General features: G+C 42.6%; 1 protein-coding gene across 1 annotated transcript in view; it reads right to left on the bottom strand.

The window, feature by feature from the left end:
- Positions 1–15,559, bottom strand: part of MARCHF6 (membrane associated ring-CH-type finger 6) — a 92,622-nt gene that overhangs the window by 27,223 nt on the left and 49,840 nt on the right. Inside the window, exons 11-19 of the mRNA XM_062211682.1 lie at positions 14,141–14,199; positions 12,371–12,451; positions 12,080–12,148; positions 11,926–12,000; positions 11,066–11,200; positions 6,170–6,289; positions 5,324–5,424; positions 3,065–3,202; positions 2,296–2,500 (exon numbers count right to left, since the gene is read on the bottom strand). Coding sequence (XP_062067666.1) covers positions 2,296–2,500; positions 3,065–3,202; positions 5,324–5,424; positions 6,170–6,289; positions 11,066–11,200; positions 11,926–12,000; positions 12,080–12,148; positions 12,371–12,451; positions 14,141–14,199 — 983 coding nt within the window. The remainder of the gene's footprint in view (positions 1–2,295; positions 2,501–3,064; positions 3,203–5,323; positions 5,425–6,169; positions 6,290–11,065; positions 11,201–11,925; positions 12,001–12,079; positions 12,149–12,370; positions 12,452–14,140; positions 14,200–15,559) is intronic.

Genomic DNA, 15,559 nt, shown 5'->3' with positions numbered 1-15,559 from the left:
ACCAGCCATACGTGGTTACTGAGCAAGTCACATGTGTTTATTAGTGTGAAGGGCAGGATTTTCTATTTCATTTTATTTTAATTAAATGTGAAAGTGAACAGCCACATGTAGCTAGCGGCTCCCATACTGAGAAGAGCAGAAAAAAGGGAAGGTACCGAGAGAAGGGAAATGCTAGCCATGGGCACAAAGGCAGAGACTGTAGCTTGCTTTCCACCATAAAGGCTCATGACCGCAAGATCAGAGGGTAGAGCTCCAGCGAGGGGCCGGCACTGTGGCGTAGCGGGTAAAGCTGCTGCCTGCAGTGCTGGCATCCCATATGGGTGTCAGTCTGAGTCCTGCATGCTCCATTTCTGATCCAGCTCTCCGCTATGGCCTGGGAAAGCAGTAGAAGATGGCCCAAGTCCTCGGGCCCCTGCACCCAAATAGGAGACCCGGAAGAAGCTCCTGGCTCCTGGCTTCAGATCGGCACAGCTCCGACCATTGTAGCCAATCGGGAAGTGAACCAGTGGATGGAAGACCTCTCTCTCTCTCACTGCCTCTCCTTCTTTGTGTAACTCAGACTTTCAAATAAATCAATAAATATTTAAAAAAAGAAACAAAAAGGAAATATCCAGACAATAAAATGCAGGACACTTTGAAATTGTCAATTTTGTTGGCCTGAGAAGCAAATTTCATCTCCGATCTGGCACAAAGTACATTTTGCTTAGAGAGCCTTTTCTGGTGTATGCCTCTAGAAAGCTGAGAGGGCCTAGTGAAAATTGGGAAAGGAAAAAGGAGATGACTTTTCAGATTAAGAAAAAGCAAAAAAATGTCCTCTCCCTCAGGGTTGTACAGAAAATGCCTCCAGTAAGTTGTTGCATCAGAACAGAGACTTCTCCAGCAGGGGAAGAGCAATGTGCTGAAAGATGAGAAATCCACCGTGGTTTCCAAGGCACTCCTGTTCTGCCCTTTCCTCTTCCTACGTATATTCCAGTATCTGCAATCCCAAGCCTGCCATGCCCTAACACACCCTTACCACTTCCTATTTTTTTCTTTACTTTAAAAGACATTCCAGGTACCACCTCCAGCATGAAGATGGCTTTGGGCCAACGCTAGGATCAGTGGCTCCAGACTGAAGCAGTCACAATACACTCTGCAAACACTCAGCAGGAGAAACAAAATCTGGGGCCGGTGCTATGGCACAGTGGGTTAAAGCTGCTGCCTGCAGTGCCAGCATCCCATATGGGCAATGGTTTGAGTCCCAGCTGCTCCACTTCTGATCCAGCTCTCTGCTATGGCCTGGGAAAACAGTGGAAGATGGCCCAAGTCCTTGGGCCCCTGCACACATGTGAGACCCAGAAGGTGGTCCTGGCTCCTGGCTTCGGATCGGCACAGCTCCGGTCATTGTGGCCATCTGGGGAGTGAACCAGTGAATGGAAGACCTCTCTCTCTCTCTTTCTGCTTCTGCCTTTCAAATAAATAAATTAAAGGAAAAAAAAAAAAAAAAAAAAGGAAGAAAGGAAGAAAGACAGACAAACAAATCAAATTTGCTACTATGTATTTTCTCATCTCCTGAGTAGACTAAAAGCTCTTCCACGGCCAAGACTGTAAATGCTCTCTATAGCTCTCACTGACACCAAAAATAAACATCACAGACACTCAAGACATTTTTCTGAATGACTGGGCGAAGTAACCTCCAACAGCAGTATGACTTTTTATGGGGAAAAAAAATAAATTGGGACCAAGAGATTAAGTAGTCTGCCCAAATTTCAAAATGATGCAACTCACAAGCCCATTACCATTATTAAAGAACATTTAAAATACAATTGACATTTCTGACAAAATTATGAATCACAGACTGATCCTTTACTAGTTTGAAGACCATGGAACAGGCACTTTTTAAAGCAATCTTGCCTTTGGTTTCATCAGCTATAAACAAGATTACCATCAACATCTTACAGAGTATAGGTGGGAATTAAATGGGATTAAAAACACTAAAATTGTTCACTCTAATTCCTGACACACAACTGAAATGTATCACAGGTATTTTTGTTTCCGATTTACTGTAAAGCCTTTTTCATTCTCAAATAACAGGGAACAAGAGCCCAAGAATCTCCACTCCAAACTACCAAGGACGTAATAAGCTTAGGTGACCACTTACCTTCACAGTACACTGCTGAGTGAGGGTAACAAAACATATAAGCTCTTGTTAGTGAAGTGCTACATATGTCTATGCAGAGGGCTGCAAGCTAGTAGCAGCAATTCGCACCAGAAACTTGGAGGAACCAGCCCTGGTGCAGTCTGTGCAGTACCCACCCTGAGTGGAAAGCGCAGAGGTCGGCGGTACGGCTGGAAGCCCACGGGGCCGCCCTGCTGCAGGATGGCCTGGTGGGCGGCATGCAGGCCCTCTCCCACTGCAGGGACAGCGTTGTTATTTCGAGCATGCTGGTTGTTGTTGACTTGCTGATTCGCACTGTTCTCATTTTCTTCCTGGTCTCCCAATAAATACGAATGAAGATCCCTGTGCAAAAATTACATCAATGAGAAGTCTTACTTGAGGTCAGAATGAAGCAGCTGCCATGAGCCTTGTTTTCTTAATACTTGCTACACACAGAAATCTACACATAGCACTATTATTTCAGTCTAGGAGACATGTTGGAACTTGCTTTAAATTAAACCTTTAGAAGTCCATGTCAATCACTTGTACAATACCCCATACATTCAATCTATTTTGTTTTCTTCAGCAATTACCTGAGAAGAAATCAGTAACTGAAGAAAAAAAAAAGCATCCAATGTACAGAAGCTGAGAATCTGAGGGAGAAGAAGTCTTTATGACTACTGTGTCTACCATGACATGTGGGTCGACGGAAGCTTCCAGCTACAAAGTCAGTTAAGGCAACATAATGGAGGGGGAGGGGGATTAGAAAAGGACAGATGTCCAATCAAATACAATCAAATCCCTGTTTCATGTTAAGGTATCTAATCTACAAGGATGCCAAATACATCCTGGAAAACTCACATCAGAGAGGCCATTCAACAGACACCAACGCTGCACGTGCTGAAGCAGTCAGCTGCCCATACTCACAACAAATAGCCGGCAGTAACAGTCCACGCTCGCACAAGCCCCTTCAGCCACTGCCTCGTGTGTCCCTGTTCAAGTAATGCTGGCAAGACGACCTGCAGCAGGAGCAGCTCGAGGGACAGTTCACTCACTGGAGCGTCACTAGGAAATTACAAACACCCACAGTTTATGATGTGAATTCTATTTCTCATTATAACCATATTATGCTAAACACTTACTGGAATTACAACAAAATTCCTTAAAGAGCTGAATAAATTCACTGACTTTACTCTCTCTTTTCTGTTCTCTCAAACCCAGTGAGCCTTTCCCCTGAACTCCACCAAAATTTTTCCTGGCAAGGATCACTAACAACGCTGAGGTTGTGAAATCAATGGTCAGGTCTTGGTTCTCACCTCACTTGCTCTGTCAGTAGCACTTAACACAACTGGTTACTCCTTCTTTCTGGAAGTACTTCATCCTGAACAGCTACCAAAGCCTGCTGGTTCACCTTCAGCCATCCCACCTGCAGACACGAAGGACCCTGTGCTCTGTGCTCTCCTCTCTCATCTACACTCACTTTCAGGGTGAATGGGAGCCTCGTATGGCATGAAACATTACCATTCTGTATATTTCTACCTACCACTCAGGGATCTTCTCTAACTCCTGACTTGTAGACTCAGTGTGCCAACTCACCGCTCCACGGTGACATGTGCTGCACATCTTAAGTTGTTATGTTCAGTATCAAGCTCCCAATCCTCCTACAGTTGTTCTCAGCTCGGTAAAGGGAACTCTATCCTTACAAGGGCTCAGGGCAGTCTTTGATCCTTGACGATGACTCACATTCAAACAGCTAGAAAATCCTACATCCTATCCACTTCTCCCAGCCTCCACTGCCACCTCCTTCATCTCTACCAGAATCACTGCACCATGATCATCCTGGTTCTCTTCCCACCTTACGAAATCACTGCAACCCCGTCTGTCCTCACTGTGGCAACCACAGTGATTATTCTTTAATCCAAGCTAGACCAATCCTTTGCACAAGGCTTTCCAAGAACTTCTGCTTAGGACAATCTATGAGGCTTTCTAGGAGCAGGGTTTCCAGGACCTCTCTGACTTCAAGGCCAACTACTTTGCCTTCCTGTTTGTACTGCAGCCAAACTTGTCTTCCTGCTGCCCCTCAACACAACTGGATGTCACTACACATACCAGACCCCCTGCAAAGACATCCTGCCTTCAGGGATGCACATGGTTCATCCCATCATCCTCTCCTTCAAGTCTTTCCTTAACTGTCATTCCTCAGGTCTTCATCAGTCACTCTTCATTTATATACATACATTTATTTGAAAAGCAGAGAGGAAGAGAATGGGCTCTCTCATGTGCTGGTTCAGTCCCCAGATGTGCTAAACAGCCTGGCTGATGTTACAGGCTAGGCCACACCAGGAGGAAGAAAGTCAACACAGGTCTTCCCCACAGATGGCGGGAACTGAAGCACGCGGAGCACCCTGGAGGCAGGGTGCACATTAGCAAGAAGCTGGAAGTGGAGACAGAGGCGGGGCTCAAACCCACACACTGGATACGGATGCAGGCATCTCTGGCACCTGCCCCATAACAAGTTTCACAAAGAGGAGGAATACAATCAAATTTGAAGACAATCCAGAAGCAGAGGTGTGGGTGCTGGATTATAAATGGAGAGTAAGAAGACTGCCTAAACTGAGATACCAAGCGGTAAATCAAGTTGGATTAGTAAGAGATCTAAAAATTAGAACTGAAAAGACTTAAAGATTGTAAGTTTGGTGAAGAAGTCCAATTTGCATGTAACTGGGATAGTGACTGTAAGGATAATGCAAATCACTAAGAAAGAGAATACAGGATGAGTGGCAGAGCGTAGGTTTCCAGGCAACTTAAATTTTTAAACCAAAACTATTTTCCACCTACAAGCCTTAAATCCCAATTTTAATACATAATGAAACATGAACCTTTGGCTTCATTCCTTAAGGCATGCTTTTTGAAATAAAGATGATGCTATTACCATACTCACATTAGATATGATAAAACATTTCAATGCTGAACATATGCATACTTAATTTGCAGAAAAGATAAATCTTCCTTTGGAAATGTCACCAATAAACAAATGCTTATGTGATCTAGAATACGGCAAAATTTACCTGTGAGATGACTCCCAATATCTAAAAGAAATGCATGTTTTAAATATTTAATGGAATCTGAATATCAAACTCTTAACACATATAAATTAGTAAAGCAATTCCAAATACTACAACTTACCTGTAGAGCATGACATTGTATGGAAGAAAATTAGGCAGCAGACTCTTAATGATACGGATAGGAAGCCACAGCATCAGGAGGACAATGGAGCCAAAGACAATCTGCAGGAAAAAACAGGAGAGACAGCACTGAGACACCCTTCCACCGTACTTCTGAATGTCCTTAACCACCTCAGCCCAGGTCTGCATCTACCCACACCCAGCTGTTCTCACTTGACACACCCTCCTCAGGTCACTTCTGTAAGACCGTGTTCCTATGAAGGCTAGCTGCTCCTTTTGCTTTAAGGCTCTGCCTCTCTCTAGGACACAGGTCTAAATCGGAGCCTCAAGGGATACCACTGCATGGTGTCATTGCATGACAAACAGAAAGGTAGAGACTGACAATGGAGGAATAGAATGGCCTGTAACTTATAAATCATCAGTAAGCAAACACATGATCATGTTAAAGACGACAAAAATTTCCAAAGGACATAATATTGCTTTTAAAATCCTATCTTGAAAAAGCTTAGATTTCCCTAAATAATTGCTTCTTCCAAGTGGGAAAGAAATTTTGAGATGTTTCTGCTAAGAGTTTAATTTATAAACCAGTAACAAATCTTCATTGCTTCAATACAAATTAAGTAACTCATACACACATAATTTGGTAATTATTACACAGAACTAGAAGGCATTTATGTTTAGTAAACATCACTTATTTAACAATGTAACCAATAAAACAGGTACCTAACAACTGAATTTCATAGACTTAATTTTAAGTTATTCAATATACTCTACCAGCCTTTCTCATAAAGAAATGAAACTAAAGGGTAACACACTTCTCTCAAAAACAATGCAAAGATTTGCTCACCACTGACAAAATAAATCTTCGGAGATGCCTATAAATGGGCAAGTGGATCATTTCCTGTACTGGATTAAAATCTGGATCATTCAAATTTCTTAGGAACCACAAGACACCAGGCCGAAGTACCTGCAAGTATATTTTAAGTGCCATAAATATTCACCAATGTCTTCATGTTCTGTTTCTCAGTTAAAAGATTAACAGAAAAATAAGCTCCTAAATATGCTAAGATTATTTCCAAATGGGTCCCAGAAAACTCACATGGTTTTCTTGGCTAAAGAAGCTCCTAAACCAGAGTCTTTACGAAAACTGCCCTGTGTCTGACATCCTATGGTGCTGTTAATCACTTACTGGGGAAATACTAAGTCCAATTTGTGAAGGAATCTCTGTCTCGTGTTCACAGCTGCCTCTGTGCTGCCATCGCGCTCTAACACCAGCTATGCCTCTCAAACATCAAGCTCCAGTAGAAGAAAAAGCGAATAAGTAAGGAGGTCTTTTTTTCTTTTTAGGTTTATTTTTATTTATTTGAAAGACAGAGTTACAGAGAGAGGTAGAGCCAGAGAGAGAGAGGTCTTTCATCTGCTGGTTCACTCCCCAGATGGCCGCAATGGTCAGAGCTGAGCTGATCTGAAGTCAGGAGCCAGGAGCTTCTTCCTGGTCTGCCACTTGGGTGCAGGGGCCCAAGGACTTGGGTCATCCTCTACTGCTTTCCCAGGCCATAGCAGAAAGCTGGACTCAAAGTGGAGCAGCAGGGCTTAGAACCGGCGCCCATATGGGATGCCCACGTTTCAGGCCAGGGCACTAACCCACTACGCCACAGTGCCAGCCCCAAGGCAGCCTTTACACCATGGCTCAAACAAAGCAACCTACCTGCAAATCGCCACGTGATAAAGCACCCAGGAATCAACTAGCTACAAAAGCCACTTGCAAGAGTGCGCCCTCTACTGGAGAGGTAAAAAAAAACACCTCATCATTAAAGGCCTGGTACTGCGGCACTTCATGACTTTTGACATTATCAGAAATCCACCAAACTTCCAGGGTCTGGTGAGAGAAATTGCTCAAGATTTCAAAACAGATGTGTACTTCCACAGCATATCCACTGGTGCTTTTTCAGGAGGCATGTGAGGCCTATCTAGTTGGCCTTTTTGAGGACACCAACCTGTGCACTATCCATGCCAAACATGTAACAATTATGCCAAAAGACATCCAGCTAGCACACTGAATACATGGAGAATGTCCTTAAGATTGCACTATGTAGAGAAACATTTCATGTAAAAATTTTTTCCTCTCCTTCCTATAATTGGTAGTTCTGAACGTTAGATATTTTTCCCCCATGGGGTCAAAATGTACCTAAGTATATTATTCCAAGTGGAAAATAGGGGACGGAAATCAGGTACTGGCAGTTTTTCCATTTTATTTGTGTGTAGCGACATAAAGCATTGAGGCAAGTCAAAATATTTCAATGAGCAAGTTTTAAGCAGCTCAACTTTCTAGCAATTATAATTAAGCTTGTTGAATTTTTCTAGACAGGAACTGGCATTGTGGCATAGCAGGTTAAGTCGCTGCCTGCGACACCAACATCCCATTTAGGTATTTGTGAGATTTGTGTCTTAAGTTTTTGTGTCTCAGCTCCTCCACTTCTACTCCAGTTCCCTGCTAACGCTGCTGGGAAAGCAGCAGAGGACAGCCCAAATGCTTGGGCTCCTGAACCCACATGGGAGACAACAAAGGAAGCTCCTGGTTTCAGGCCTAACCCCCAGCCATTGTGGCCATTTGGGCAGTGAACCACCAGATGGAAGATCTCTCTCTCCATCACTCCTTCTCTCTGTAATTTTTTCTTTAGAATAAATATTCCTTAATTTTTTTTTTCTGGAGAATGCCAGCATTTGGATTTTTTTAAAACAAGTAATTTTTTTTTTTTTTTTATTAATGGCAACTATATAGGTTTTGTAGCATTTTGATTTACTCACTGTACTCTTCTAACTGGTGCATAGTGTTTTGGGGGATTTCTTTTTTTTTTTTTTGAAGATTTTCTAAACATTTATTTATTTGAAAGGCAGAGTTAGAGAGAGAGAGAGAGAGAGAGACAATGAGAGAGAGAGAGAGAGAGAGAGAGATCTTTCATCCACTGGTGCACTTCTTCCAGGTCTCCCACGTGGATGCAAGGTTCCAAGCTGCTTTCCAGAAACATCTGCAGGGAGCTGGGTCTAAAGTGGAACATTCAGGTCTTGAACCAGCACCCATATGGGGTGCTGGCAGTGCAGGTGTACTGGACCCCTTTTTATTTATTTATTTTAAAGTCAGAGTTACACAGAGAGAAGAGACACAGAGAGAGATATCTTCCATCCACTAATTCACTCCCTAGATGGTCACAACAGCCAGGGCTGGGCCAGGCTAAAGCCAGGAGCTTTATCCTGGTCCCTGACATTGATGGCAGGGGCCCAAACACTTGGGCCATCTTCTGCCACTTTTCCCAGGCCATTAGCAGGGAGCTGGATCAGAAGTGGAGCAGTGAGACACAAACCAGAGTCTCCCACTATGCCACAAAGCTGGCACCCAAGTGCATGTTTTTAATGTCTTCTGTGCTGTTCTTCTAAGTTTGCTATTAGAATACATTAAACTAGGGGAAAAAAAAAATCTCTGAGATGAAAAACAAATACAATCACTACTATATTACTATCACCTGGCGAAATTATTATGTTGCAATGTATAAATGTCTTAAAAAGAAGATGTGATCTGTATTACACACACTTCCTGGGAGGAATTATCTTGAGACTGTACAGTCTCTCATTACCTGTCACTTTACTGTACCTCATCTCTCCCCATACCCCATGTGAACAGAAATCACCCAAAAGGTGTTGGGCAACAGATATGGATGTGTCTGGGTACAGTCCTGTGTGTCCAAGTTCACTGAGTTACTCTGCGAAAAGCATCTACTCTGCCCAAACCTCTACTTTTCAATAGTACAAATGAGAGGGTTACCATATGCCATTTCTAAGGTGGACCAACAAGAAACAAACCACACAAACGAGATTAAAAAAATTAACTATAAAACATTTCATCTCGGGCTGGCGCTGTGGCACAGCAGGTAAGGCCACCATCGGCATCCCATGTAGGCGCTGGTTTGAGTCCCAGGTGCTCCATTTCTGATTCAGCTCTCTGTTATGTTCTGGAAAAGCAGTAGAAAATGGCCCAAGTCCTTGAGCCCCTGCACCCACGTGGGAGACCCGGAAGAAGCTCCTGGCTCCTGACTTCGGATTGGCGCAGCTCCAGCCATTGCAGCCGATTGGGGAGTGAACCAGCGGATGGAAGATCTCTCTCTGCCTCTCTTTCTCTCTGTGTAACTCTGACTTTCAAATAAATAAATAAAACTTAAAAAAAAAAAAAAAAAAGCAAGCAAACAAGAGGCCAGCACAGCGGCATAGTGGATTAAGCCGCCGCCTGCAGTGCCGGCATCCCAAATGGGTGCTGGTTCAAGACCCAGCTGCTCCACTTCCTGTCCAGCTCTCTGCTATGGCCTGGGAAAGCAGCAGAAGATAGCCCAACTCCTTGGGGCCCTGTACCCACTTGGGAGACCTGGAAGAAGCTCTTGGCTTTGAATCGGCCCAGCTCTCTCTCTCTCTCTCTGTGTAACTCCTTCAAATAAAATAAATAACTCTTTAAAAAAAAAAGCAAAGAAAAACATTTCATCCTTAAAATCTAGAGCTCATATATAATTACAATTTTTTAAAACACTTATGTGTATCTGCTCTCATCTCAATCACTTCTATCAAAGAAAGCACACCAGCTTATACCATACAATTCAGGAGAAACGTTTTGGTGCCACCCCCTCCTCCTCACATCTTTCAAAGAGAACAGCATTCAGCCTTTGTTCTTTTGTACTCTGTTCCCACTGGATTTTCAGGCCTGCTTCTGCAGGCCCTGCACATTTCCATCACCAGTCTCAGTGGAGAATGCTCCACTTGACCAACAGCTGTATTCAGTCCTGGACTATGACAGTGAGAGACAGGAAATGTGCCTTTGTTTCTCACTATTACACCAGCATTCACAGCACAGTATCTGGTATACAGCAAACACCCAGTCATTATCTGGGGACAACTGACCTTAAGAAATATATCAAATATTAATCTGTTATCATCATCTTCAAATCAACAAGGACTCGATCATTCCAAAAAGCTGACCAGTAAAGGTATTCATCTAGTAAATGAATTAGAATCATAAAGGATGCTCACTGTAATGCTATACTTGAAGTGCCTGCTTCAAAGCCATTTTACATATTTGATCTGCAAAACCATATCCTTTGGATAGTTCTAGTATGAAGCTCATATCACACAAAATTCTAAGAGCATGCTACAAGATGACTATACATATAAGCAAATTAAAGAGTGCTCTCATTTAATTTTTCCTCAATCGATCTTTTTTTTGACAGAGTGGACAGTGAGAGAGAGAGAGACAGAGAGAAAGGTCTTCCTTTTCCGTTGGTTCAGCCCCCAATGGCCGCTGCGGCCAGCACACCCCGCTGATCCGAAGGCAGGAGCCAGGTGCCTCTCCTGGTCTCCCATGCGGGTTCAGGGCCCAAGGACTTGGGCCATCCTCCACTGCACTCCCGGGCCACAGTGGAGAACTGGACTGGAAGAGGTGCAACCAGGACAGAATCTGGCACCCCGACCGGGACTAGAACCTGGGGTGCCAGCGTTGCAGGCAGAGGATTAGCCTATTGAGCCGCAGCGCTGGCCCAATCTATCATCTTTCTCACTCACAACTTGTCAATTAGAGACAAACAACTGGTAACTTAGAAAACAACAGAGGATATGAGTTATTCAGGAAATCACCAGAGCCTCTGAAGCATGACTAGTGATCAAAGTAAAAGGCCTTTTCAGTGCAGAATTTCCACGTGGGACTCACCTCTCTGAGTAACAGAATGAAGGAGGCAAAGTAGAACACATACACCATCCCCACAAGCCAATGCAGGAACATGGTTGTGCCTGGGGCTGACTGAAAGCTCAGTTCTCGATCCTTCAGAGTAGCATCAAACATTTCCTAAGCCAAAACAGAAGAGGTGAGAGAAATTTATACCACCTACATTTGCCAAATTAACATTCCATCCTCCATCCAGGAAGTGAATAAAATCACTACCCATGTAGTGTACGATATTCTAGGACTGCAGGTCTCTCAGCGGCATTTCGAAGTGTCACAGAATCACATGTAAGATTCAAAGAGGTAGATAACTCCTTAAAACTTTCAAATGTAAAGATGTTAAACCAACAGTGAACAAGAGCTTTATTAATACTATCACAGTAAAATGAGCAGTTTTGATTATTTAACCTTCTTCTCTTGGTTATGGGTCTGTGCTCGTAAGAAGTTTCAATACTAAGGAACCTCAGAATCAAAGGCAGTTTTTCTACATACAAAATGTTTCTCCAAAATCCAACTGTTTATCCATGAAAAGTCACTGAAGATTATAATCAAGGCTGAGCATCTTAAACAGGATTGAATTTATTACTACAGAGTTATTCTCTTCATCAAATTATACCTTTTCTGTATATAATCTCTTACCATTATCATAAAATTTAAAATGGCAAAAGGGGTAAGAAAACTCTCCACTGGTTATCAGAAAGGTTCCACTCAAAATACTCTGATACAAAAAAATCAGGTACTGAAGAAAAAGCAAAATAAGAATCTACAGTGATACATTTTCAGAAAAAATACACACATTTTCAAATATTCACTTTATGAGACTGCATGGTAATGAACACTAAACTCACCAAGGAACAGATATCCAGCCACCAGCCACAAATGAGAGGGAACACTCCAATTTCTACTACCACCAACAGAGAGACCTTAAGTAAAAATAAAGGTCATTAGTATCCCTCAAATGGATGAGAAATCATTTCTAGTTTTAATTTACAAAGGGATTACCTTAACAACAATATAGCAGACTCCCAGTAAGCGACGAGATCTGTGAAATTTTACAAGAGTTGCCAAGCCCTATAGCATCTAGTCAAGGAAAAACTGACCATTTAAAGGTACAAGGAAACAAGTAATTATTTCAATAACACTTAATATTTTTTCACAAATTTATTTCATTTCGTACGTACTCTCCCTTACTATAAACAGCTATAACTTTTACGAAGAGAATAGTATCATTAATAAGAACTCTTTGATGTGAATACTATTTATTAAACACTCAAATGGTCCATTAAAGGATACGTGACAAATTATCAGTGTAATTGCTAAAAGTATGTACCCAACTATGGTTGTGATTAGGCCTTCAAAATGAGATGCTTGGACCTAAAAGAAAAATAAATAAAATTTAATTTTACCACATGACCTACAACCAAGTTTCACCTGTATCAAACAATCCCACATGACTAAATGTCAACCATCTAGATAATCTATAACCAGATAGCAACCAAAAAATGTCCTTTGGAAAATATCTGGCAAACCAGACTCTCCCATATATAGACTGCTATACATTACTAAAGAATAAAGAAAAATTAAAGAATCACAGTATACCCAAGGAGACAAAAATAACAGTAGGTTGAGGGGCCAGAGCTGTGGTGCAGCAGGTTAAACCCCCTGCCTGAAGCGCCAGCATCTCATACGGGCACCGGTTCTAGTCCTGGCTGCTCCACTTCCGATCCAGCTCTCTGCTATGGCCTGGGAGCAGTGGAAGATGGCCCAAGTCCTAGGGCCCCTGCACCCTTGTGGGAGACCAAGAAGAAGCTCCTGGTTCCTGGCTTTGGATCAGCTCCTCTCTAGCCATTGGAGTCATTTGGGGAGTGAACCAGAGGATGAAGACCTCTCTCTCTCTGGCTCTACCTCTTTTTATAACTCTTTCAAATAAATAATATAAATCTTTAAAAAAAATAACAGTAGGTTAAACTGAACATTTACAAAACTACGAACACTAGTACAATAGTCTGCCCTCCAATTTCACTCTACAGCAGCCCCGTGCCCCTACCTGCTGCTAATACAAAAGGCACCTCATTTCCTACCATTATAACTAACAAGCTTTCCTTATTCCTAAATTGTTCCCATTGGCTAACAGAAATTAAAGAGTTTGGAGAATGACAAAGACTGCCCGTTTTCATCTCTTTTTGGTTTCTGAGTTTCAGAAAGCATAAGCAACATTTTGCAAAGCTAAAGTTTATCAAAGCATTTTTCTGTTTTGATATTTTCAAGTTTCTGCATTCAGATTTGGAATGCTTCAGAACGTGATCTCTCAGGTTTCATATGCACAAACTGAACAGAAGATGCAAGAGAGTCGGCTGTGCTTTAAAGGCCTCAATTCTGTCCCAGCTCCATTTCCAACTCCAGCTTGCCACTAACGCACACCCTGGGAGGCAACAGGTGATGATGTTCAAGTAGCTGGATGCCTGACACTCACATGGGAGATGTGAAGGGACTGAGCTCCTGGCTTCCAGCTTCAGCCTGGTCCTGCCCCAGCTGCTGCAGCTGAGAAAGACAAGCAGACTGGAGACGCCTTCCTGTCTCTCTCTCAAGTATGTAAGTTAAAAAACCAAAATATAAAATACTAAATCTTTCCAGGGGCCCAATAAAATAGAGTCTATCCATGTAGTTACCTACCTCTAGAAAATGAGGATAAAATGTCCAAAGAAAAGCAAATTCTTTGGAAAACACTAAAGCTCATCATTACAAGATAGTCTATTCCCTTGGTGAAAGGAAAAAGAGGGAAAACACACGAGTCCATGGAGTTAACTTTCCCAAAGTATGCCTCTGGCCCACCCAGCAGGAAGGCAGGCACAATATTATGGGATTTCATGACACACCTTCATTAGCTGGCAACATTAGCTACCAACTCTTAACCCACAGTTAGTTTTAAAAAGAATGAGATCATGTTGACTGATGATTCTTTTGCACAAGGCAGATTAAAAAATGAATATTAATACTTAGCAAATACTTAGCAATTATCTGGGGATAATTAAGGAAATAAGTTTGTAAAAGTATTATACTCACATGTTCTTCAAATCCCAAACCAACAAGGGAGAAATGACCAATGTGGTAAGGGCAAAATGCTACAAGGAGAAAAAAAAGATAACTTCAGTATGAGTACAATGAATACTCCTAGTACAACCCCCTATTAAAAGGAACCGAGGTTTCTTGGAGAAATCCAAGATTCCAGAACTGGTACAAAAATGCAGCACTTGAGGGACTGCCACTTTGGTGCCAAAGATGAGGCCACCACTGGTTCAAAGTCCCAGCTGCTCCACTTCCAACCCAACCTCCCGCTAATGCTCGTGGGAAGGCAAAGGAAGATGACCCCAGTACTTGGCCTCTGCCACTCCTGGGGAAACCACCATGGAATTCCTGGCTCCTAGCTTCAACCTGGCGCAGACGTGGCCTTGTGACAATTTGGGAAGAAAACCAGCAGGTAAGATTTCTCTGTCTCTCCCTCCCTCTCTGCTGCTTTGCCTTTCAAATAAACAAACTGGAGCCCATTATGCTTAATGAAATAAGCCAATCCCAGAAAGAAAAATATATTTTTTACACATGCCAGTTAATACAGAATACAAAAAAAAGTACAAGAACAAAACTGACATCTTATGATTTGATTACTGTTTATAGCCCTTGTCTATACCTCTGTGGAACAGTGGTCTCGTTACTTTTTACTTGTTGAACATTATGTCTAATGGTGCATTAAGCCTGTGATTATGAAGTAAACTGAAAGTATGTTATTACAAAAATTAAAGGAAAAGAAGCCAGCGCTGCGGCTCACTAGGCTAATCCTCTGCCTGTGGCACCGGCACTCTGGGTTCTAGTCCCAGTTGCTCCTCTTCCAGGCCAGCTCTCTGCTGTGGCCCGGGAGTGCAGTGGAGGATGGCCCAAGTGCTTGGGCCCTGCACCAGCATGGGAGACCAGGAGAAGCACCTGGCTCCTGCCTTCGGATCAGCGGGGTGCACCGGCCGCAGCGGCCATTTGTGGGGGTGAACCAATGGAAAGAAGACCTTTCTCTCTGTGTCTCTCACTGTCTAACTCTGCCTGTCCAAAAAAAAAAAAAAATTAAAAGAAAAGAAAGAAAGGATGGAGTGAGGATGGAGTGAGGGAGAGAAGAAAGTATGATTATCTTCTTAGAATTGTTTCTATGAAATACATGAAATCTGTTCTCTTTATACTAAAAAAATTTAAAAACCACTTTTTAAAAAATGTATTACCTAGGATATTCTCTATTAACCAGAAAATAACAAAGTCAACAATTGTCATTACAGTATCATAGTGCTGTGGCACAGCAGGTTAAGACAGCTACCAGTGGCAACACTGGCATCCCATATGAATGCCACTTTGAGTCCCAGACGTTCTGCTTCCAATTCAGCTGCCTAATGCACCTGGAAAAGCAGTGGAAGATGGCCCAATCACTTGGGTCCCTGTCACTTGACT

This window comes from Lepus europaeus, chromosome 15 (genome assembly GCF_033115175.1).
Source record: "Lepus europaeus isolate LE1 chromosome 15, mLepTim1.pri, whole genome shotgun sequence".
NCBI classification, from domain to species: domain Eukaryota; kingdom Metazoa; phylum Chordata; class Mammalia; order Lagomorpha; family Leporidae; genus Lepus; species Lepus europaeus.
Note: the sequence above shows the minus strand (reverse complement) of the source record. Positions and strands in the feature narration are given on the sequence as shown.